Source organism: Leptinotarsa decemlineata, unplaced genomic scaffold, assembly GCF_025532065.1.
Source record: "Leptinotarsa decemlineata unplaced genomic scaffold, Ldec_3_MD MMD2_tig00000010_RagTag_RagTag, whole genome shotgun sequence".
Classification (NCBI taxonomy): domain Eukaryota; kingdom Metazoa; phylum Arthropoda; class Insecta; order Coleoptera; family Chrysomelidae; genus Leptinotarsa; species Leptinotarsa decemlineata.
The window spans coordinates 9761021-9787777 of NW_027412538.1; the positions used below are offsets into that span (position 1 = coordinate 9761021).

General features: G+C 35.4%; 1 protein-coding gene across 3 annotated transcripts; it reads right to left on the reverse strand.

The window, feature by feature from the left end:
* Positions 1-1004: 1004 nt before the first annotated feature.
* LOC111511196 (uncharacterized) lies at positions 1005-26757 on the reverse strand. Of its 3 annotated transcripts, none has more exons than XM_074171419.1 (6): positions 26209-26755; positions 19405-20190; positions 16280-16574; positions 8361-8438; positions 5019-6117; positions 1005-1356 (listed from the first exon to the last, which is right to left on the reverse strand). In XM_074171419.1, exons 1-6 carry the CDS (start codon positions 26554-26556, stop codon positions 1068-1070), a joined length of 2895 nt encoding a protein of 964 aa, XP_074027520.1. In that variant the 5' UTR covers positions 26557-26755; the 3' UTR covers positions 1005-1067. The 3 variants fall into 3 exon arrangements, with proteins under 3 accessions (XP_074027520.1, XP_074027522.1, XP_074027523.1); XM_074171422.1 differs by having other exon boundaries at positions 1217-1356; positions 5194-6117; positions 26209-26757; XM_074171421.1 differs by lacking the exon at positions 8361-8438 and having other exon boundaries at positions 26209-26756.

Here is a 26757-nt window from a genome sequence, read left to right on the forward strand (position 1 = left end):
TTAATTTCGATATTTTTTTTTACCAAACATGAACTTTTATAAATGCTGATGATAATCTTGATTCGAAAAATCAAAGAAGCCGCTACTTTATAGTAGAAGCGACAACGCCGCCTCGTCTAAAATATTTTAGGCGTGTAGTAGGTCATATTGACTTATGCATACTATGTAATTTTCAGGTTGATCCGTTGAATAGTTTGCCGGCTAATTAACGCTCATCATGAAAAGCCCTGTATGTGTAAGATTAAACCTCGTCATTCGTGCAGACACAAATTCGTTGAGCAAAAGATTTTAACAGTGATTGCTTTGTTCATTTTGGAGTTTGCCTCATTTACAAAAATATCTCCCTATTTGAGGCTTCATGTCATTCTTATAGCACCCGTTCCACCGTGTTGAAATTGCCAATTCCTTTAACAAATTTGGTTAAGAATTCAATTTATTACAATGAGGTCAAGTTGTTTATATACTTCCCCTCAGATATAAGACAGGCAAATTTGATCAACAAAATGTTTAGAATAAGAGTAAAAACATTTTTGGCTGATAGACCCTATTATAATTTGCAAGAGATTTATAATGATGAATTTACGTGACAAAATGTGCATATTTGAATTTAGGTTATATAAGATTTTTGTTTATATTCTTGTTTGGATATAAATGTTTGATTGTCTGGTACAATGGGTGGGTTTATTTATGTAATATTATATATGTCTATTATGTATGGGTTGATATTTTTGAATAAGTCTGTACACAACCATGTTAACAAGAAATTTCTGCGTTGAACTATAGTGTTTTTATATACCTACACATTTTATATTTCTATATTTACATTTGTATTAATTTTTTACAAGTTTTGTCCACAAGATTTATTCTCAATGAAAATAAAGTATATTATTATTTCAATTTTGTGGTCTTTAACGATGGGAAAAGCTTTTCAAGACAATTAAGTATATTTTGAATGATTCATCGATTTAATATCCAAATCAATTTAACCATAAATGAAGAGACTATGCGATATGATTATGTTTATTAACCACGCAATATCAAGACAACAGTACTCAAAGTTCCAAAAATCAAACCTGAGTCCGTCTCAACACAAATACTCCTTCGAGACCCACTGGCATCGTTTTGGGTTTCTTCCTCGTACTTTTCATTATTTCGAAAGTGGTGAACTTGCCAAAATCCGTTATTTTAGTTATAGCATATTTTATTTTGAGTGCTTGGCAGTTTCCATCTCCTTTCTGGAACTCTTTCATATCTTTCACAATTTTGGCTTCCGACTGTACAGGTACATTCGTTGGGTAATCTTGGGCCAATTCAGAGACATTCCTAGGAACAGTTTCTGTTATCGGGTTGGAACCTCTGAAATATCAAATTTGAGATTTGTACCACTTGAAAGAATTTTCGAAATATTTAAAAATTGTACAATATTTCTAAGACTTCTTCGAGCGTAAAACATTGAATAATCTGAAAAATAAATATAACAAGTCGAAGGGATCTGCACAAATGTAAGAAAGAGTAATATGAACTTATCAAGTCCAGGTCCTGATTACATGAGCTATTATTGTAATTGTTAATTGTCATCAATTCATGTATACATAACAAAATCATCATGGAGCTTAACTTTTCTGATACATTTTTACTTATACGGACATTTTTAGAGAGAAATTAAAAATGTGCTATAAAAATTTTAACATGACTGGTGCAAGGCGGGGCAAGCACAAAGTATATGCTCTGATGTTTCATCATTTTCCACTGTCGGACTGTCTTCCGATAGTCCGAATCTCTGCATATGATGATTCAAATGACAATGACCAGTGAGAAGGCCTGTTAGACATCGTAGTTCATCCCTACTGTAGTCCAACAACTGTTTTGTATCAAGCTTCGAAGGGTGAATAAACGCCTTGGAGTGAGCCAATCCTGGAAGATTCTGCCAGAAGTCCATGAATCTTCTTACCATCCAGGTGTTCAATGTTTGTTTGGCAAAGCCTAAAGCGATGCCAATGACAGGTTCTGGTTCGATGAAGCTGCTTGCAGCACCCTCCTTTGCAAGGGAGTCAGCAGCCTCATTGCCTTCCAGGCCAGTATGTCCAGGAATCCAGACCAGAGACAATCTGTTAAGTCTTCCTATCGAGACAGGTGATAGAACTGCTACTCCCAACGCTACGTTATCAGGCTGGGGAGGGGCTGTATAGCACTGCCACCGAAGTTAAAATATACATATAATTCCTTTGGTTGGGTTGGGTTACAACTGCAATCCCACTACTTGAAGGACACCTGAAAAATGATACATTGGATCATATGGGCAACCCATATTATGTGCAGAAAAGTTTGACAAACACCCGGCGACGGACATGTACAAACTAGTACAGGAAGAAAGATTGGAATAGGTTTTTTGAAAAATGAAAGAAAAAACGCAGTAAGAAATGGGGCGGCAGGTTCGTACTGAAGTCAAACAACTCTCATATAGCAAAACACTTGCTTCACTAATGAACACTTCTGATAGCTATAAAACAATTATTTTGCTACTTAAAATTTGTGAGAGGGATGTACTCTGGTTGTTGGTGATTCAGTTTAATATAAAGGTTATTAATTAAGTATGTACCATACATTTAACAGACGATTCTTTAAGTAATTTTAAGACGCAATTTTCATATAAACATGGGTCCGCAAATCCTTCGTTCTCAAGATACAGGGTGTCAAAATGAACATAAAAAAAGTTATTCGTAAATATCTTAAATTTCCTTCACCTAATTTTGTTTTAATTTGGCAATGGTATTTATAACATTAGGGAGGTAATTTAGCCCGAACTTGATTCAATTTATTAAAACCAGTGGCGTCTCGAGCTGGATTTGAACGAATATTTTTGACTTAAAAATGTACACCACTGACTTTTGTGCAATTTTTATCATTTATTTGGATTAAGCAATTAGATATACAACTTTTTTGTTTCTTGATTTTTTTTCGTATCTTGCTTGGTTTTTAAGAAAAAAAAGTCGACCTAATTGCATATCCCTGGACCTCACAAGGAATGATATGGGGAATTAAATGCTTCTTTTGGAAATTATTATTTTCACAATTCTTCATTACTAATTATGTAACATTAACAACAAATATCAAATAACATTAAGATCTAGACTAACGAATTGCACTAAATTAACGGTTGGAAATGGCCTCCTTCGGCTTCAATATAAACGTATAGCCGCCGCATCATTGAATTTCGCACTCTTCTGAAAATACCATAACCAAGAGTTGCCTTAGAAAACGATTGCAGCATTTAATAAAGAACTTGACAGTTGTTGTCAACTTTATGAGCTTTCAATTTATGATTGTTATAAAACGTGTGTTTAGTGGTTATTTTTCGAACCATTTTTGTAAAACATGGTTCAATTTACTAACAGTGATATGGCAGATATGCATTTCTGTTATGGAATGGATCGCGGAAACTCGAATGCTGCATTACCATGAAAGATTTCCTCAGCGTGTAGTGCCTAACAAAAGAACTTTTGTACGTCTCCATGCACGACTTTCTGAAACAAGCAGCTTTAAAAGATCGACGGTTGTCATTGGGAGGCCTGCAACGGTACGAACAGTTCAAATTGAAGAAGCTATTTTAAATGAGATCGAAGTAAATCCTCACACCAGTACTCGGAAAATAGCTGGAGAACTGAATATTACCCGTGTCACAGTGTGGCAGAATTTAAGAGCCCAGCAGCTATATCCCTATCACATGCAACGTGTGCAAGCTCTATTGCCCAGAGATTTGCCTGTAAGACTAGCTTTTGCTAATTGGTTAGGCGGTAAAATAAGAAGAAATCCAGGTTTCCTAAGTCAAATATTGTTTACAGATGAAGCTTGTTTTTCTCGCAATTCAATTATTAACTTCCACAACAATCACATTTGGCCCGAAAACAATCCACACGCCTCGATAGAAAATAATTTTCAAGAACAGTTTTCTTTTATTATTTGGGTTGAAATTGTCGGTGACTATCTCATTGGGCCTCACTTCCTTCCACCTAGACTTAATGGAGAAGAATACCGAAGGTTTTGAGAATTTGTTTTACCTGGATTTTTAGAAGAAATTCCAGTCATGGAAAGATTCTGTATGTGGTACATGCACGATGGTGCTCCACCACACTTTAGTGTAGTGGTACGGCAATTTTTGAATGAAAATTACCATAATCGCTGGATTGGGAGAGCAGGCCCACACCCATGGCCACCTCGCTCCCCCGAAATGAATCCCTTATTAATTAATCCCCATTAATTCATGTGACATAATAAAAATAACGCCAGGTATTTTCAGAACAGTGCGAAATTCAATGATGCGGCGGCCAGACGGTTGTATTGAAGCCGAAGGAGGCCATTTCCAACACTTAATTTAGTGCAATTCGTTAGTCTAGATGTTAATGTTATTTAATATTTGTTGTTTTTGTTACATAATTAGTAATGAAAAATTGTAAAAATAATAATTTCCAAAAGAAACATTTAATTCCCCATAATATTCCTTGTGAGGTCCAGGGATATGCAATTAGGTTAAAAACTAAGCAAGATACGAAAAAAATTCAAGAGACAAAACAGTTGTATTTCTAATTGCTAAATTCAAAGAAATAATGAAAATTGCATGAAAGTCAGTGGTGTACATTTTTAAGTCAAAAATATTCGTTCAAATCTCGCTCGAGACGCCACTGGACTTAATAAATTGAATCACATTCGGGCTAAATTAGCTCCCTAATGTTATAAATACCACTGCCAAATTACAACACAATTAGGTAAAAGATATTTAAGATATTCACGAATAATTTTTTTTTAATTTTTATTTCAACACCCTGTATCTTGAGAACGAAGGATTTGCGGACCCATGTTTATATGAACATTTCGTCTTAAAATTACCTAAAGAATCGTCTGTTGAATTTATGATACATACCTAATTAACACTCTGTATTATCCAAATAAGCCCTCTTCGACCTAATTTAGAGTTTTAATATTTTCTTTTCAATCTCTGTTATAGTAGTATTAATACGTACGTATTTCTACTGCAACACTTAGCACACATCTTTCGCTGAGTTTCCGGAAGAAAACTTTGTAGTGGGTATACCGATTTTTTATCGCCACTGCACGAACAACAAAAACAAACGCGCTTTTTCTTTCGCTCCACCGGCCTTTTGTAAGGGGTAGCTCTAATAGAACATGTACACGTACACGATATAGTTTCACTTGAATCTTTTTCGGATTTGATCCAACTCGAAGAATCCTTCTCTGTTTTTGTTACCGGCGGTTTACTTCTTTCAGAAGATGTCGACGGTACCTTCTGCGAGACCTCTTCTCCTGTCTCTTCAATTATCAAATCATCTTGATCAGCTTCAACGCTTTGATCTGGAGTTATGTCACTTCTGATCCTTTGAATCTCGCGCCTCTCACTTTTGGCAGTTTCAATACTCTTCCTACTGCTGTCTCTGTCAGAACTCTTGATACTCTTTCTGCTTCCCATACTGTCTATACTAGTTCTGTCTTCGAAATATTGTGATGTCGTTTCGCTTTTCAAAGGGGACGATACAGAATCGTCAAACTTTGATGACTGACTTTCTTTTCTATCTTTATCTAATTTAATCGATTCTTTGATGGATATCTTCTTTTTCATAATGGATTTTTTGCTACTGTCTTTTTTTTGCTCGGGTGCTGGCTTTGATTTTTCTCTTTCTGGAACATTTTGTTTCTCATCTTCTATGAGAGTCTTACTGGAAGAGTCTTCAGTTTCTTCCTCTTCTGGAATCATTTCTTCCTCAGGAACTGTTTCCTCTTCAGGGGCCGTTCCCTCTTCAGGTGTCGTTCCCTCCTCAGGACTCGTTCCCTCCTCAACCTCAGGGGTTGTCCCCTCCTCAGTGGTCGTTCCCTTTTCAGAGGCAGTTTCCTCCTCAGCAACTGCTTCCTCTACAAGGAGCGTGTCCTCATTATTTTTCTCTTTATCTTTATCGCTTAATGTTTCAGTCTCATCAGATGTTGTTTGTTTGGCATCAGAGGAACCTTCGGGTACAGCAGATTCCTCTGACTGAATTTCACTTACTGCTTGGACGAACTCTTCGGAATCATTCGATTCTTTACTAGGAGGGGGATGAGACATCAGTCCTGAAAATAATATTTAATTTTTTTTCATTTAAATATCACTTATGTGAAATACAATTGTTCAGAATGCTAATGAAAATAAGGAAGATGAGTATATACTGTTAGGATTATCTAGCAAATCCTAGATAATAACGAATTTGTAATTTCAAATAAATTGTAGTACAGGCAGCATATCCCTGTTAACGGTTGTTTGTGAGAGGCATTCGGAATGGTATTATGCCTATCATATTCTGAAAAAAGATTGATAGAAGGTTATCATGAAAATTCCAAAAATTAGTTATTTACATAGTTTCAAAAAAATTGTGGAAAATACAATGAAATAGTTTGATTGGACAAAAAAAGTAAATAGGTGAGGTGGAATGAAAAGGCTTGGGAAATAATTTTGCTATAAAAAGCCCAGAAGACGTGAGATTCAAAAGCCCAAAAAATGGAATCTATAAAATAAATGAAGTCAATAAAAATTGAACTATTACCAACGCGACGAAATTGAAGGGATATTTGAGAAGAAGTTAAACAATACTTTCAAATCAAAAGAAAATACGTTTTATCTATACCAGAACTTTGAAAAAAATCTTTTTGGGGTACATTTTTTGCAACCAAGTTGCATCATCGAAAAATATGCCAAACTACTTTCAAAAATTGTATTTCAGGATGGGCAAATGAAACATGTTCGTTTTATAACATTCTGTTGTGAATCATATCCGGAAGAAAATAACGCCGGCCGCCACTGATAGCCATAAACCAATGGTAACGTAGCTAAGAGCGCGCGAATGTACGATGATTCCCCGCCACTCGAGAAGCAGCGAGAATAATGCTACCGACTTCGACAGAACTTCGGCGAAATTTCTACGGCATTCGATTATGCTAGCTGCGAGCATATCGACATAGTTAAGTGGACGTTACAGTGCGGTACGCGAAGTGATTTAGTAAGGCGATAGACATTCAAATAATAGTTGAAGATTAGATGAAGTGTTCGTTGTATTTAAAGTGAAATAAAGTTGAGTTTGATTATTCAGTGGTTAATCCACGGGATAAAACGTAAAAATTCTTTTTCGCCGACAATCACCTCTATATCGGTGTTACTATCTTCATTCGGGTTTGAAGGCCGTCGTAGTTTGGAACTGCATCCTGACGTTTCACTAGCACGAGTGGCTGGCTTCTTCAGAGGTTTACTCATCTTGATGATTCACCGATGAATGTCATTGGTGAAGGAAGTACTTTTGAAGATATCTGGAAGTTTCGTCCTCTAGGAATTTCTAGATCCAACTATTTTTAACGATTATATGACTTTTCGGAAGGCTACAACCTTTGTGTTATCTTATGTCAATAAACTCAGCATCCCTTTTCTTTTCATTTGTGTGCCACACATCAAGATTTGAGTATTATTAACGAAGATACAACTCAGTGCGATTTGTTTCTTATAATAATGAATAGTATTGATAAATTGTCTGTATTCATCATCTATAGCAAATATACAATCAATGTGATGAGTTAACTGATGAAATTTAATATTGATATAGATAATACAATTGATATAACTTTCACAATCGAGGATGATGAAAGGTCAGCAGTAGCTGTTTTTTAACTCAACCTACTTATGTGTATACATTCAGCATCCGCCGTGTATTACGATTCTACTATCTCTGTATTTTACCCCTTGCCTACGTCATCAGATTCTCATTCATACACACACATACAGCTGCTCGTCTCAATAAAAAAAAAATCAGATCTACCTCGCGTTCGGTGTTACACAAAGTTCTGCTCGAAGGGAATGGGACCTAACTTTCATGCAGGGGATTTTGAGCTAGAACCCACGCTGTACCTCTACTTTTATACTTGAGCTCCGGCTCAATGAATATATTTTTCAAATTTCTAACGCAAGTGACTTAAGTTTGTAGACCTAAGTCCTTGAAGACGAAAGAAAAATACGAGTAAGTTTATTTAGCGATGTCTAATGCTCATTCAGAGATATGTTTACCCATTTATCCTTTTGAAACATTTTTAATTACCATTGGTTGACTATATAAGAGCAATACAAATTGCGAAATCAAATAACTTGGCTAAAACCACTCTAGAGCTGTGCCAACTATCTTTGACATTTATTTGGTAACTTTCATTGTGAAAGTATAACTTCTGATAATGCTAACTTGATTGACGAAACGTATGTATCCCTAGGAATTGCGTGTAGGCATAGATGAAATATTCATTATTATTGCAATGGTATTGATTTTGTTTGGAATACTTACTTAATATTGTGGGTGTGTTTTCTGGATGAGAACCTTTTTTTGGTTTTGTGTTATGATTGGCTGCTGAAACTTGTTGTTCTGAAATAATCATATTATTATTATCAGAGGCATACATAATAAAATGCGAATATATTGCCTGTTGTCGGGTGACTTGTTTTCAAAAAACCCTCAAAGTGGTGGTATAATTTGGTTTTTATATTTTTTATTTGTTTTTCTTCTTGTTTATTTATTTTTTGAAAGTTATTTTTGATACTTCCATTCAGAAATTTCTAGGCATTTGGTCTTTCCGACAAAGAGTTACCTCAAAAACCCCTTCCCACACCTCAGGTAAGGATAATTTACTTATAGTCAGTGGCGGGTATAATGGGGGGACACCAAAGGCACCTGCCCCCCCCCTCCCCAGAGGATTGAACGTTCACTAGATATAATTTGGTGAAATAAAGTTTATGATCGGGAAAGAAAAATCAGGTCGATTTAGATTGATAAAACCTAATATATAAATAAAGCTCAACTTTAGGTCACACAATTTTAGAAGAGCTAGATAAACTTAGCCTTGGCTAACTGCCGAAAACAAGCTTTTGATGGATCCTCCAAAATGAATGGAATATTTAAGTGTGGGCAAGCCCGCATTACCCAGATCCAGCCTCTTGCAATCTACAGCCACAGTGCTTATCATAGGCTAAACTTGGCTTTAAGGAAAGCTTGTTCTGTTGGTAGCATCAGATATGCCATGGGAGTTGAATCTTTGGAAGAAGCTTTGGAAGAAGAGAGGAAAATGATGACCCCAAGCCAGGAAAACATGGTTTGAAAAATCTGTGTGAAACAAGATGGATAGAAAGGCACCAAGTCCTGTTGACGTTCATGAAAAACCTTCCTGCACTCCCCACTGTCTTCGAAACCATTGCTAGTTCACCGAAAGGTAGACGAAGTAATGCATTTGCTTTCCCATACTGTAACTATGAGCCATAATTACAGTTTTTGCTGCTATTTCTATTGTTTTGGTTGGTTTGGGTGTTGCAGCGGTCTTCTTTCGTTATAATCTACAAACGTTTCGACTGTAACTGCGGCAGTCATCTTCAGTGACATGGCCGAGGTATTCTTCTTGGCGTTCCAGTTGACAAATCAAAAAGAATACTTCGACCATACCACTGAAGATGACTGTCGCAGTTGCAGTCGAAACGTGTGGAAATTATAACCAAAGACCACGGCAAAACCCGGAAACCAACCAAAACATTAACGCCAGCCATGAAGGCCTATATTCCAATGCTATTTCTACTATTATAGAGTAGTCTAGGTGAAGTCTGATGTAGAATTCGATGAGTGAATTTAAATGTGACAATATTCTTTCCTCCCCTTTTCATTTGGTTTGTTCATATGGATGAATCCATTTCCTACGCAACACATGAGAAATCTCACCATGTTTGCTGAGATTTTTTATGTGTCCGCAAACGTCATCATAACCATATCATTCATCAGGCAGGCTCAATACCATTCCTTTTAGTCTGTGTGCGCTTACATATACTATATCAACCGTTCAGAGGGTTACTTGTCAAATAAATACAGCGGATACAACAAATGAATATGAAAAAATGAAAAACTAACGAGCAGCGATGAAAATGGTTCAACAGAAATAATTATGTTGCACATCAGTTATTAGATGGGCCAAAAAGTTCGTAGGCTAACTGACAGATGGCGCTACTAGTATTGATTTTTAGTTAACCATAACCTCCAAAAGATACGTGTACAAATTTCACAGATGTTGGAATGTTAGTTTGTGTATGGCTCTCCAGCTGCCTCAAAGAACGTTCCCTGTAAGTGGCCGTCGATGAATATCTTTCGAATACTTTTACTATCCACGCTGGTGTTCCCTAGGGTTCCATATTGTCCCCAACCCTGTTTTTATTGCATATTGCTTTGCTGACGACAGCACACTTGCCTCTTACCACTTGTGGATGCAAATCTTCACCGGCAGCAGGAGGTTGCATATCTTGATAAGGATCTAGAAGTGATTTCGAATCGCGGTGAAAGTAGCCAGGTAATTCAATGCCACAAAAACTCAGGCATCGGTTTTCTCCAAATAGATAATTGTCCCTGAGCCGGATATAATAATGTCAGAACAGACAACTCCGCTTTCTGCTTCGATAAGCTTGTTGTGGGTTAAAATGGACACCAATATGTCTCGGCACAATCATGTCGCTGGAATTTCAAAGGCTGCTTCCCAAAAGCTTGGAACCTTGTTCCGAACAAGAAAACTGTACAAACCTCAACAACTTCTGATGCTTTCTAAAGCTCAGATCAGACCTTCTTTGAAGTATTGTTCTCATGCATGGTGCTCCTCCCCTAAACTTAACCAGAAGCTGCTCGATTCAATCCAGAAAAGAGCCATCCGCCTGATTGGAGACGCAAACATCACTTGCAACCTTGATAGTCTGGAACATCGAAGAAAGGTTGAAGATTTGTCTCTCTTTCATAGATACTTTCACGGGGGGTGTGCAAGTGACCTGTCACATTCGATTCCATCCAGAGCGGTACATATCGGAAATACGCGACGGACTGTGGCTGCTCATTGTTTTGAGGTTCAACTCAGTACACCTTGAACTTCACTGTTTAAGAACTCTCTCCCATTGGGAGAACTGCGCTTATGTGGAATGAACTTCCTGAGAACGTTTTTCCAAATGGATATAATCTCCAGCGATTGAAGGACGAAATCGCAGAAAAACGGCCCCAGTTGAAGAAAAAAATGCTGTTTTATCAAGACAATGCATCGTGTCACGAATCAATGGGAAAGAGGACAAGATTGCATGAATTGGGCTTCGAACTGATCCCGCATCCACCGTATTCTCCAGATCCGACCCCCAGCGACTTTTCCTGTTCTCGGATCTCAAGAGAAAACTTGCTGGAAAGAAATTTAGCGCCGATGAAGAGCTATTTGTCGAAACTGAGACCTATTTTGAAGCTATAGACAACCCTTGCTATAAAAATGGTGTATTGTATATGACCGCTATAATCGTTATATGGCTCTCGATGACAAAGATATTGAATAATAAAATCCAATTTCATCAGCAATTTTTTTCCATGTCGGCTTACGAACTTTTCTGCCCAAATGTTGCATAGAAATCAAGTTTCCTTTCTCAATTTGTACTCGTATACTAAACATTCATAAATTTGAATGAAATTATTATCACTCACAATGTAATAAATGAAAGAACACTGATACGAAAATTCTACTGAGATGATTTGATTTCAGTTTTGAAATGGACAATTCTGGGTAAAAACAATTGTTTTCGATTCCTCATCAATAGTATTCATTTAAGGGAGTTTGAAATAATTAAATTGATGGATATAGCCGTTATACATTGAACTAACAATGTTTTATTACATTATCCCTTAAATATAGCACCCCTGTAGGTAATAAGAGAGGTACTTGGCTTGATTGAGCATAAACATTGCGGGTGCAACCTGTTAAATGATCAAATCGATTTAGTTTACTCACCGGTTTTAAAATTAGCACATCCACATTGTAAATTGTAATTTCAGGCACTCAATCAAGCCAACTACCTCTATTATTACTTACAGGGGTGCTATATACAGTGTCACACATAAAGTCCGCATCAAATGGGATTTTTTTTTGTTCATCTCTTCAAGCAACTTTTGATATCTCCATTAGGTTGTGCTTTAAAAATTATGCCAAATGACATGCATATGACCGATCAAGTGATTTTTCTTCCCTGTCAAATTTGACATTTTTTCCAAAAAATGTTCAGAAAAGCAGTTATTGCTCGAAATTTCGAAAATCGGTAAAGAGAAAAGATGATTGTTTTTTCATTTTTCACCCATATACCAATTTTTAGCTTCTAGTACAAATTTAGTTTTTTTACAGTTTTTCGAAAATTTGACATTTGCCGATTTCTCAAATTTAGACAAACCTCAACAAAGTTAGTGCTTTATGCCTAACTTATCTTTCCAACGCATTTTTATTACCAATTGCAATTCTCAATACAACTGATTTCGCAAAAATTCAAAACACCAGAAAAAATTATGCCAGAAATGATGCAAAGTTGATACAGTCTTTAAAAACAGATAAATATTTCACTTTATTTCTACTTTTTGCGAAATAGCTTGATACATAAGCATAATTAAAAAACAATATCAATGAAAATTCAATAATTTATTCTTTACTGCACTTTTCAAACAGTTAAACTTTGATTTACTAATTACGAAATATTACAACGAAATTAAACTAAGGGTACTGTGGAAACAATTGAACTGAACTGAATAAGCAAAATATTTTATTGTCATATGACATTTGTTGAATAACTCAAAATAGTGTTTATCAGTTTTAGATTTAAAATAGTTTATTCGTTGTCTAGTGTGTTGTTGAAAATGCTGAATCTTCAAGAGAAAATTGAAATCGTTTTAATATGCGGCGAGAATACCGGTCACCGACAAGTAGCTGATATTTTCAATGCCAGACATCCTGCAAGAAATATTCATCAGTCAACAGTTGGAAGGATAATAGCTAAGTTTAAATCTACTGGCTCGGTTGAGAGTAATTTTAGAAAAGCACATCAGCCTTCTAGACATACTGAAGAAGTGGAATTTGAAATATGTTTGGATGTCGTAGAACATAAAAAATCAAGTATTCAAGATATTGCAGATAGAACAGATGTTAACCGAGAGAGTGTACGACGTATATTACACAAAAATAAATGTACGCCTTATAAACCGAAATTTATCAATACATTAAAAGAAAGGGACTTCGATATGCGCTTGTATTTTTCTTTTTGGTTTCAAGGGGAAAAAGAAGAAAATTATCATTTTCCTTATCAAATTTTATGGACAGATGAAGCGACCTTCTCTTCAAATGGCGTTGTGAGCTCGCAAAACTGCAGGTGGTGGGCAAAAGAAAACCCACATTTCGTAATCGAATGTCGAGATCAATATTCGTTTAAGACGAATTTATGATGTGGCATATTAAACGATCAAATTACAGGACCATACTTTTTTAGACATAATTTAAATTCTGCGGACTACCTACACTTTATGAATACCGAAGTATCTGAAGGTTTGGATAATATTCCCCTTCAAGTAAGAAATGTTGTGTGGTATCAGTGTGATGGTACACCTATTCATACTACAAGGGTGGTTAAAGAGCGTCTTTTGGAAATATTTAGGGGCAAAGTAATCAGTCGCAATATGGAACACTTTTAGCCGCCTAGATCTCCTGATATAACCCCACTAGATTTCTTCTTGTGGGGTTACTCAAAACAAAAGGTGTATAAGCAAAGACCTTTTGGAGATATAAACCATTTAGAGGCAGTTATTCGAAAATGTGTTGTAAGCACGAAACCCCCGTAGTGTAAAGAATGCAGTTAAAGATGTTTCAAAAAGGACAATTGATTGCATTGAACGTGGTGGAAGGCACACTGAAATGTGACTTTTTATTTTGTATTTCTATTGGTATTTACATGGTTTAGGCATATGTTTCGATTTGATTTAGTGTTCTTAATTTAAATTATAACTTTATTTTAACAGATGTTTGTTAGAATTTTTTACGGTTTACTTTTCTAGGCAACAAAATCTAAATTGATTTCTGAAGTAATTTTGTTCATTCATACCTCATGAAAGATATTTAGTAAATGTGAAATTACTTTTGTATAATTCCTTCCCTTAGTTTAATTGCGTTGTAATTTTTCGTAATTAGTAAATCAAAGTTTAACTGTTTGAAAAGTGCAGTAAAGAATAAATTATTGACTTTTCATTGATATTGTTTTTTAATTATGCTTATGTATCAAGCTATTTCGCAAAATGTATAATTGAAGTGAAATATTTATCTGTTTTTAAAAACTGTATCAACTTTGCATCATTTTTGGCATAATTTTTTCTGGTGTTTTAAATTTTTGCGAAATAAGTTGTATTTAGAATTGCAATTGGTAATAAAAATGCGTTGGAAAGATAAGTTAGGCATAAAGCACTAACTTTGTTGAGATTTGGCTAAATTTGAGAAATCGGCAAATGTCAAATATTCGAAAAACTGTAAAAAAACTAAATTTGTACTAGAGAGCTAAAAATTGGTATATGGGTGAAAAATTAAAAAACAATGATCTTTTTTCTTTACCGATTTTCGAAATTTCGAGCAATAACTGCTTTTCTGAACATTTTTTGGAAAAAATGTCAAATTTGACAGGGAAGAAAAATCACTTGATCGGTCATATGCATGTCATTTGGCATCATTTTTAAAGCACAACCTAATAGAGATATCAAAAGTTGCTTGAAGAGATGAACAAAAAAAATCCCATTTGATGCGGACTTTATGTGTGACACTGTATAAGGGCTAATGTAATAAACCATTGTTAGTTTAATGTATAAGTTTGAAAATGTCCTTGGAGGACGAAACTGCAGTAACGTTAGTTACAAATAAAAGTGGTAAAAAACAGAAAGTTTCAATTGTCTTTTCTTCATTTGAAATAATTCTAGAAAACTATTCAATTTCGACATTTTTTCATGAACAAACCGAATTCAGGAAATTATTGTTTCACAATTTTTTTTCGACAACAACCCTACCATTCAAATTTGGAAAATTCCAAAAGTAAAAGTCACAAATATATAATACTCGTATTCATGTAAATAAAATAGATATATCGTTTCCCTTCATTTATTACGTTGTGTAAAATTAAGTCTATTAACGTTTGGTATACAACTTGAGAAAGAAAAATTAAAATAATGAAAAAATAAATTGAAAAGATACGATGGCTTATGTCACTCATGAACTTTTTCTTTGAATGATTTTTGTTATAGTTCTATACAATTCAAGGAAGAGTTATAAACTGAACGTATTTTTATCCCACTCACTGTTCCTAGAAGAATCCTTAACTTCAACCTATCGTATTCATTGATCATTAAATATCAAACACCTTACTAAAAGTAAGCAAGCACGAACATTTGGGAAAACAATGTTTCTCACAACGCGGCGGTCTTTTGCAAAGTAGTCCCGTATACAGTCGTATACACCTTCATTTTAGTGTTCTAAACGGTGTCTAGAAAGTCTCATGAAATCTCGTATCTGCGCCGGAAGATATTGAACGTCAAAAGTCACAAAAATCAGTTTTTCGCTCAAGTATCAAATCTGCAATTTGGAAAACCGATATTTGGGTTTTCTGCCATCCCAGAAAGACCATCTTCGTGAGGAAAGATGTTTTCTTATACTGAGGATTATTCTTCAAGGACACTTAAGTATAACAATGCAATCGTGGTTCAGCCTAATTTAAGTGATGGTAGAAGGGGTACAATTTTCTACCCCAACTATGATAATTCTCTCAGTTTCTTCTAAAAGAATGGTTACAAATTGAGACCAGTAGGTCTCAATTTGTACAAGACGTACAGTAGGAGAAGGGTGTGGGGAAAGAAAAAGAAATATGGATTATAAAATCTAAAACCAACTTTTGTCTTCATTGGACTTTTTGCCTTCCTCATTTCCTACACTCAGTTTTGTATCAATGATTTTTTCTATTACTAAAAAAAGTGAGCTGCGTTTAAAGTTGAATTTTCAATATTTCATGATAATTTACAGATGTGTAGTTCGAACCATCCACGATGAGGATTTGAAAACAAGTGATCACCCGAAACCTTGGTACAGTTTTGTTTCAATTCCATTTATGAATGTTTGGTACACAAACTGAAAAAGTGACTTTTCTATGAGTCAATACTGATTTTTGTCATTCAGTCTTCATTGCTAATATATATCCAAAAAATAAAAGTTTCACAAATGGAATTCATTCGAATATACTATCAAGATGGTTGAACAACATTCAAGAGAATGGTATCCGTCATTTCCAAACATATTTGAAAAAGAAATTTTACATTTCTGTTCAAATCAGCCACCTTTAATTATTTAGTCAGAACTACCAACATAAACTTACCTTCTTGGACCTCGTCGTGTGTCTCAGTTTGAGATTGAGCATTCGAAACCACAGACACCACAGAAAATTCTGAAGCTGTCTGGGAGCCTACATCGCTCAGAGTATCATCCTTTGTTTCCATTACAGCCGATGAATATTCGGTTTGTGAAGATTCATCTCTGATTTCGTGGTCGCTGATAATAGGTTCTTCGATGGTTAGATCTTCGGAAGGCAGTACTGCAGCAGTGGTGGGTTGTTTAGAAATGGGTTCTTCGGATACTGTTTTGCTTGGGATGGCGGGTCTCAAAGGTTGGCTCTATATGTAAATATAATTCGAATTAAATTTCATGCTTCTACATCTATAGGGTCTCTGTTCAATTATAACTTATTATTCAGATGAAGAACTACCATCCAATCGAGTTTAAGTCCTTCATGTAATACTTTACCGAAATATGATAAAGAATTCTTCTAGTTTGAATTTGCAGCAACTTTAAAAAGTTTCCACCGCCTTCAAAAACCAGTGCTACAAACTTGGGCAATATGATGTGCCAAAAACTGAGCATTATCGAACTGCTTATTCAATCCAAATCAAAAAAATTTGTCAGGTTTAATTATTCAATTAGAAAGTGCTTCATTTCGGAGTTTGTAAAAAAAACAATTCGGAGAAGTACTATGTTATTTATTAGGAAAATAAACATATAAAAATTGATTGAAACAACTATTACAACTGTTCAAAGTGACGACCCCCAACAGTAATACAAGCTTCTGCTCTCCTCATCAAAGAATTCCGCACCAGTTGAAAAATGCCCGGAGTGTTTCTCACACACCTCAGGGACTTCATAGATTCAGAAGTAATGGATATTAATAGATTCAATATACAGTTTCCTTTGATTGATATCTTAAAGTTAAATGTCATTTGGAGCATAAAACATTTTCCTTAATAGCTTTGTATATACCTGATACGATTGGATTAGTTGAATTTGAATGTTTTTTTGATGCCTTGGAACAGTTAGATTATTTAAAAAAGGTTAATTCAATTTCAATAAAATAATGTTAGATCTAGTTTTTTCACCTTTTTCTGGTTATGTTGCCCATGAAAATTTGTCTTTTGTACCTGAAGATAACCACCATCCTGCATTGAGTATCAAAATAGCTGATATACACGTCAAAGAGAAGAATTTCAAGTTAAACCAATCAAACATCACATATAACTTTAAAAAAGCGAACTTTTCATCTTTGTATTGAGAGATATAGGAAACTGATTGGAGAAATTTAGGTACGTTCAAGGACGTTAATGAGTAAGTCGATAACCTATATTCAATTTTATATGGCATTTTTGAGAATCATATACCTAAATTAAAAAATTTTAGTCATGTTTATCCTGAATGGTTTCATTCTGATATCATAAATAACATTAAACTGAAAGCTAAATTCAGAAAAAAATTCAGGAAATTTAGACGTGATGAGGATGGATTTGAATTCCAACGTTTGCGTGCTTTGATTGAAAGCCAAATAAAAACGGCACATGATAACTATCTTGCAAACATGCAAACAATGTTGTCTAGAGATCCCAGCAGATTCTGGTCATATGTTCACTCTAAGAATAACAACACAAGAATACCAGGATCAGTAACCTACTTAGGAAACAAACTCGAGAATCCTCAAGATATTGTTGATGCCTTCAGTAATTTTTTGAGTGAGGTGTATTCAAAATCTGGCTTACTTTCGAACAAAGTTGGTACAGTGAATAATAATGTTCATATTCATTTTTACCCCATTCAAGAAAATGAGGTTATATCTGCAACTAAAAGACAAACTGACATCAGGCCCAGATATGATCCCATCATTTTTGTGCAGGAGCATTGGCAAAACCTTTAACGAGAATTTTTAATTCATGTCTGATATCTGGAACATTCCCAGATATTTAGAAATTAGCTAAAGTATGTCCTGTATTCAAAAGTGGTGAAAAATAATACATAGAGAATCACAGACCCATATCTATTTTATGTATGTTTTCTAAAATTTTTGAGATTATTTTATATAATCGCATATATGCTTTTGTTCAACGGCAACTATCTCAACATCAACACGGATTTGTTATTAAGCGTTCTACTGTTACAAATCTGGTCATTATTACTCAATTTATTTCCGAGGAATTAGATAACAATGGCCAAGTTGATGTTATATACACGGATTTCTCTGAAGCATTTGATAAAATTGATCATGGTATCTTGCTCAACAAACTGATGAGTTTGGTTTTTCGAATACTGCCTGTCAGCTGATGCAATCCTATCTGACATGTAGAAAACAATTCGTCTCCTATAACGGTTATAAATCTAGAACATATATAGCTTCTTCTGGTGTGCCTCAGGGCTCCAACCTAGGTCCTCTTTTGTTTTTATTGTTTATTAATGACTTATGTGAAAGTTTAGCTTATGAGCGGTTATGCTTAGCGGATGACTTGAAATTATTTTCTATAATGGAACTGGCCGCGGTGGTAGTGCGCCCGACTCACGATCGGAAGACCGTGGGTTCGATTCCTGCCTCGACCAGATATTTTTCTCGAGAGAATTTATCTGGTTGGAGCTGGGATGATTCTGCAACCGTGTTAGGAATCACACGTTAAAAGGTAAGACCTCGTTAGTCCTTCGTGTTTCCTGATTGGAAACACGAAGATCACTTGCAACGTTGATAGTCTGGAACATCGAGAAAGGTTGGAGATTTTCAAGGAACTTGGCACATTTGATTCCACCAAGAGCGGTACATATCACAAAAACTCGACGGGCTGTGGCTGCTCATCGTTTTTAGGTTCAACTCAGTCCACCTCAAATTTCACTGTTGGAGAACTATTTTATTTTGAAAACTGCGGTCATGTGGAACAAACTTCCTGAAAACGGTTTTCCAAGTGAATTCAGTTTCCAGCGATTCAAATCCAACGTGAACCGCTACTTTCGCACAAGGACCGCTCATAGAGCGCCTTAAGGTTTTTCCAGTAGTGTTTTTGTTTTGTGTTTAAAAAAAACAAGATAATAACTCAACCAATAATAATAATCTAGTAGAAACCTGATGGAGGTGAATCATTACCTATCCACCTACAGGATGAGAAAAGCGACAATTTGTTGAGGAACAATATGATTTATACTCACAACTGGTTTCGGAATAGGTTCAACGGTCATCGGAACTGGTTCGACAGGTATCGGAACAGGTTCAACGGGTTTCGAAACTGGTTCGACAGGTATCGGAACAGGTTCAACGGGTTTGGGAACTGGTTTGACCGGTATCGGAACAGGTTCAACGGGTTTAGAAACTGGTTCTACAGGTATTGGAACAGGTTCAGCGGGTTTTGAAACTGGTTCGACCGGTACTGGAACAGGTTTAACGGGTTTCGAAATTGGTTCTACAGGTATCGGAACAGGTTCAACGGGTTTCGAAACTGGTTCGACAGGTATCGGAACAGGTTCAACGGGTTTCGAAACTGGTTCCACAGGTATCGGCACAGGTTCAACGGGTTTCGAAACTGGTTCGACAGGTATCGCAATAGGTTCGGCCGGTATCTCAACAGATTCAACGGGTACAATTTCCATGTTGCTTGGTTGGCAACCCGCTCTACGAATCAATTGCAATCCAACAAGAATCGTCTCATCAGCTGTAGGTCCAAAAATATGACCATAAATATCCATTCCTGGACCACACGGACCATTTTGAAGGACTTCCCTTCCTGCCTCGCTATTAGAAACACTTGCTGGTGATTCTACAAGTGGCAGCGCATCTTGAAAATGGTTACTCAGAGTTGCTCTGGAGTCAGAGTGAGATCGACTGGAACGTCTTTCGTGTACAGGCGTAGACTGGTGATTGGATCTGTCAGCAGATTTTGACTTCGATCTCCTCCTGGCTGCCATACTACTTTCAGATTCAGAATCCTCTTCGCCGAACTGGAAATAATGAATGAATCAAAATATGGAACTGAAGCTCAGACCATGTTTGAAATGGGTTACTGAAATTTTGATGAAAAGTGATTTGATTTTTTTTTGTGTTCTGAAATGACAATGTGTGATATAAATGATGACATATTTCAAGTTGACATGAGTCAACATGTGCTAGAAGCAGTTTTTTCTATGGGGAGTTGATATTTTTCCAGAAAAAAATATTCTGAATGTTTTAATTATATACGCCGAACGATTACAAGTTTGAGGTGAAGGAGAGAAGTTATCAAAAAATGGCCCGGATGGAAGTATTAGATATTAATGGATCAGGTATTTTTGAAATATTGCCTTGTGTGGAGGGTTCTAAGTGGAATTGTAGAGGATCGAAGTTTTTTTGATGGAATGAGCTATCTATATAAAAAGGTTAATTTATTCAACCGTCCACATTTTCAATGAAAAATCATTTCAACAGTCTGTTTTATTATAAAGATGTTTTCTTATTATCGCATACAATTTGACCAATGATTTTTTCTAATTCTAGATCACAATTCGAAAACATTTTTTCTCGATGTTTTCAAGTGTAATACTCACATTTCATTCAATATATGATTCCCTTCGAAAAATCTCCATTGAAAAATGATGAATACATTGACCTTGATAATACATGATGATGAGTTGGACCGGTCCAACTGATATAACTACCATGTAGAAGAACGTATTGTTGTGAAACATTTACTTGAAAAAAATAACGCAGGCCGCCATTGACCGTCGTTAATCAATTGTGACGTGTCAAAAATCACAGGCAGCCAGCCGGCGCTTCGAGTTTGTTCGATGTTCGCGCCGTTTCGATGGAATTCCGGCGACTTCTCTACCACCTTTGAGGACTTTCGATTGCCGTATATAAACGCTACCCACGAGCATATTAATATAGTCAAATTTCGCGGACAGTGCGGTATAGAGCGATCTAATAAGACGATAGACATTTGAATAATAGTTGAAGTTTTAGTTAAAGCGTTTGGTTGTACCTATTAACAATGAAATAAAGTTAATTTTGATTACTGTACAGTGTAGTCAAGTATTGGTTTACCCACTAGGAAATCGTAACAGTATCTTACATAAAATGTGTAGTGTGAAGATTGTATAACACCATCATGGATGGTGTTTCAAAAAATGTGGGATTGTATACCCTGTGGTTCAAAAATCATAACAAAAATGCATCATTTTCGAAAACACAGGATATTTCGGAGTGAAATAAATTCAGGTGGACAGATCGAAATTTTATATTATGTTTGGAATAACGTCTGAATCGCTAGCTATCCTTATAAAATCTCATATATTTTGGGAGCACTTTTTTAACAAAATCCAAATGCAGAAAGCAATATATCATTCCATTTGATAACAAAAATTGATACTAGGTCATCCTGTATAAAGAAGAATATTACAACGTTCACAGCTTTTTTTTCAGCGGACAATACAAGTATGTTTCTCTTGAAAGAGGGCAAACATAATGTAAAGTTGGCAAAAACAAACTATATCAAGTCTAAAATAAACCAGTCAGAAAACAAAACTAGAGAGACTTGGAAGATTATAAATAAAGAATTAGGAAGAAGCACAAACAACTCGAAAAAAACAATAACTCTTAAACATGATAATGGGTCTACAACTGACTCAGAGGAATTAAGTGAATCATTTGCTGAATATTTCTCAAATTTAGCTGAAAATTCCGTATCCAATCACTTCGGGCAAAACTTGACATTACCCTGGACTGTTATTGAAAATATAACCATTATTGAACCTTTCCAATTCTATCCGGTTACGGAATATGAGATAATAAATGCCCTATAAGAAATGAAAAACAAAAAAAATGACAGACTTTGATGAACTATCAATTGTAACAATCAAGAAAATATTATCTTCTACTTTCAACATACTTAATGAATCAGTCTCTCATTCAAGAATACTTTCCAGAAGTTCTGAAAGAAACACTCGTTATACCTGTATATAAAAAAGGAAATCCCACAGAAAGGGACAACTATAGGTAAATATTTTTGCTTTGCTCGATATCAACATTATTTGAAAAAGTTATAGCACTCAGGGTTATGGATCATTTGGAATCAAATAGGCTGCTATGTATGTCTCAGCATGGTTTCAGGAAAAATAAATCTATAGAGACAGCTTCCTATCACCTTCTGAATTATATTTACACAGAGATTGATAAAAAAAACTATGTAATCTCACTATTTTCGACTTATCAAAAGCGTTTGATACAGTGTGCCCGGAATTTCTCATCAAAAACTGTGAATGCTCGGGTTTCCACGAAATATAATCAATTGGATACAATCCTATATGACAAACAGATAAATGGTTGTAATCTGCAATGGAGCGACATCTGAGTCAAATACGGTATAACTCGGGGTGCCACAGGGCTCTGTTCTAGGACCTCTACTGTTTCTTCTCTATGTCAATGACCTTCCTCATCATATAAAGGGGCGCTACGTCACAATGTTTGCTGACATGATTGTCTGACAACCTGTTGAGTTCAATTTCCAAATTCATAATTTTACATTATTCATGCAATCATCTCATATTATCGCAAAATTCTTACGAAATGTTACATGTTTTTAACCAATCTTAAATCTTGACACACAAATATGAGGATCCTCTTTGTTACTCATTTGTTACCTTCATTTTAACCTCACTTTCAGTTCCCGATGAAAAGACAATAAACGTCTCGAAAGCTTGAACAGAAAAAAGAGTTTTACAATCTTTCTGCCTCTGACTGCTATACCCGATTCATTCCCTACGTTATTCCTTAACTTAGCCAGTCGAGCTAACCCTTCCTTCTGTATGTATATATGTGTGTATGTGAATATATGCGTATATATAGAGGTAAATCTGTGCTCAATATCCTTCTCTTTTTATATTTACTAGCTTGAAGTACAACTGACTTACCAAGTGTATAAAAAATAGTGAATAAATATTATTATTATTATTAGTAGTAGTAATAGTAGCCCGGTAACACCGTAACCGCTAAATATTCATTCATTACATTTTCTGAGAGGCTATACTGATCACATTATGGACAGATAAGAGGAGGATATATCAAAATTAATTTTATAAACGCGCCTTTTTCCACCGTGGCTGGCGTCTCAATTGGAATATTTAAAAAGCCTTTTTTATTGCACAAATGAACATAAAGTGAACCTACATACAAAATTTCAGCCTCCGAAAATGAACCGGTATGGAAAAACAGAGATGAAAAGGTAATTTTCATCTGTAAACGAACCTCTTTTACCCCCACGGGAGGGGGGCAGTTGGAATATCGGGGGGCACCCCAGTTGGAATATCGTGGGGCGCCTCAGTTGGAATATTTGAAAATATTCGCCCATTTCACAGTCACCATAATCGTCCTACCGCAATGTGGTGGATACATTTGGGTTCACTGGTTCAGTAAATGATTGACTAACACCCGTACGTTGACGAAATGCAAAAGCATCGCCGATGTCTGTGAGAGTGGGCAGGAGAATCCGAGGCTGTCGATTTCGCGTCGCTCTCAAGAACTCGGCCTTTCGCAGACCACAACTTGGAGAATTTTACATCGTAACTTGGGCCTGCATCCGTACAAAATTCAACTGATCCAGGAACTGAAGGTAAATGACCATAGGCAACGACTGGTGTTTGCTGAATGCGCCCTGGAACAGTTGGCAAGTGACTCCAATTTTCATCGAAAAATCATCTTTAGCAATGGGGCCCATTTCTGAATAAATGGCTACGTGAACTATCAAAATTGTCGAATTTGGGACGGTACCAACCCACATGAGATCCAAGAGCATCCAATGCACCCCGGAAAAGTCACTGTTTGGTGTGGATTTTGGTCTGGCGGCGTCATCGGTCCATATTTCTTTGAGAACGACGTTGGCCAGGCCCAACGATTATGGACATACATGATTGCTTACTTACATATCGCCACGTTAAACAAGCGCCGAGCAGATGTGACGTAACACTGGTGACACTTTGAGTAGCTGCCATAAGACTGGGTTATTTTAACATTTTTTGAGGATTATTTTCGGACAGTATTACATTGTTTTTGTATATTTTGATTAAATTTTTATTCAACTATACCAATTAGGTTTCTGAAACATTGAGTTTGTTATTGTGAAAGTCGTATTTTTTTGTGCTTTTGGACATTTTTTAAACTGGTGTAACGAGTAGACGCCATATAAGACTTTGTTATTTTCTTCCGTTTTGAGGTTTGTTTTTCGCCATTGTGAAACTATTTTTTGTTTTTTGAACATTTTTAAATTGAATTAAGGTAAAAATTGAAAATATTAACATTTTTGTAAGTAATAGCAATAATTGGCTAACCATTAAATAAACTTGTAATTTTTAGTTAAAATATCTAGTCGTATTTGTGAAGTATCAATTTGCAAAAGCAATCAGTTGACTTTATAAAGAAAAGTGGTGTTACTGATGTAATATTTTACTCTTTTCCTATTGCTAAGGATATGATTTCTACAACTTTGCAAAAATAATGGATTCGTCGTTGGAAAAGAGGGGATAAATTCACTCTCAAAAATGGATTTGTTTGTTCTAAACATTTTTCAAAAAATGATTAAGAACGAGACCTTGAAAATGAATTGTTAGGTAAAAACGTATTCTACTAATTTACTGCTTAAAATAAATATGGTTTTTTTTATAGGTTTGCCTTTGCGTCGTAAATTAAAGAAAAAACTACAAAAAGAGAAGATTTTCCGTTAAATATTATTTTTGAATTTTGCAAACTGAGAACAATTATCAGAATAAAATATAATAACTTAAAGGCTAACGAAAATAGGTCACTTAAAAAAAATTGAAACAATTTTGATAATAGAAAAAAATCGAAAATTAAATAAAGTAATACATTAGTTTTTTAAACTTATTCTTCTACATTCATGCAAAAAAAATTCAAATATATTTAGTGGTCAAAGTAGTTCCTTTTTGCTCTAATGTAGTATTATATTTGTAGATTTATCAATTTCATCATTTATCGAACAAAGTTTAAGTTAAATTATTCTATCTAAATTTCTCATTTCATTAATAAAAAATAAAAACCGTATCATGTATTTTCTGTCAGATAAATAAAAAAAGTTGTAACAACTATAAACAATTTATTACTTATATATATTTTTGATTATTAAGCGTTTATTATAGAAGATGGAACAAAAAGTTAAAAAAATTTTTTTTAGATAATATCATTATCTAAAACAAAGTTCATTACAAAATTTTTGTGGGAGTTACAGTTTTCACGAAAATAATAAAAAACTGATGAAACCTCTTACTTTCAAAAAGAGCAAAATAGCTCGCCCTATCATCCACAAAAAAAACATTTTTTCTTAGTATTAATCCATTTATGTTAAGTATATAATCCTATATAAAAATAATGGGAAAGAAAGTTTTTGGCTTTCTACTACTCCATCAACTTATTTCAATAAGGGATTTACCTGAAATTTGTTTATTTTAATTTGTACCGTGCAGTCCCGATTCAATCCAGTCACCACTGTTACGTCACGAGACCACGTGACGTGTCTAATAAAATCTCAAAAGTAAGCAATCCTGTATGTCCATATTCGTTGGGCCAGGCCATAGCTGTCAACGACGAGCACTATAGGTCGGTGATTACTAACTTATGAATTGGATCAACTGGACACGACGTATTGGATATTCTGCACGAACGATTTGAGGGCATGGCCATCTCAACTGGAGGTGATGTGAACTGTCCAATGAGATTTGACCCCGGTTGACTTTTTCTTGTTTGGTTTTCTTAAGTCGCAGCTTAGGTTGGATTTGAGGACCGCTGTGTTGTTTCCAACATAAATCGGTCAAATTCAGCCTGATTTATGCGCCAGAGTAATGGAAAATTGAACGTTTGGGAAGCGCTCTACCCAGAAAAGCTGTAGCGGACACTTTGTTTTATTCAAAATTAAAGATAGGGAGCGCTTCATGAAAGGTTCTTTATTATCAAATGAAAATAGACATATTTTTACTCACTTCTGTTAAGGTATCTGTTTCAGATTCTTCCCCTGCATCCCCAGACGCCGAAATTTGAGCGGAACCCATTCTTCGAATCAGTCGGAGCCCAACAAGAATCGTCTCATCGGCCGTACTCCCCAAAACTTTTCCGTAAACGTCTATCCCTGGACCACAAGGTCCATCGTTTCCGACAGAATCGTCTATAATCGGAGCGATTTCCGTCGGTGGCAAAGCATCGTAAAAAATGTTTTTTTGTGATTCTCTGGTTTCTGACTGAGCTCTGCTGGAACGCCTTTCTGACTCAGAAGTGGATTGGTAACTGGATCGGTCCAAAGATCTCGCCATCGACCTTCCTCTGGCATTCATACTGATTTCGGATTTTGAACTCCCTCCACTTGATTGAGAGTTTTCAAAGAACCAAAATGTCAAACTTTGCTCACTGAAATGTGATTAACTCGCCTCACAGACATTTTGGATATAGAATACTATAATTTGAGTATAGAAAATCATTCTTAAACAATTTGGGTTTTCTGAAGTGACAACCTTCGAAACCAATGCTGACATATT

Excerpts from the sequence above, each read along its gene's own strand:
- LOC111511196 (XM_074171419.1), bottom strand. The coding sequence starts at position 26,556 with ATGAATGCCAGAGGAAGGTCGATGGCGAGATCTTTGGACCGATCCAGT. Across the intron at positions 20,191-26,208 it reads AAACAGATACCTTAACAGAA|TTCGGCGAAGAGGATTCTGA; the intron begins GTGAGTAAAAAT and ends CATTATTTCCAG. Across the intron at positions 6,118-8,360 it reads AAACACACCCACAATATTAA|GACTGATGTCTCATCCCCCT; the intron begins GTAAGTATTCCA and ends TATTATTTTCAG.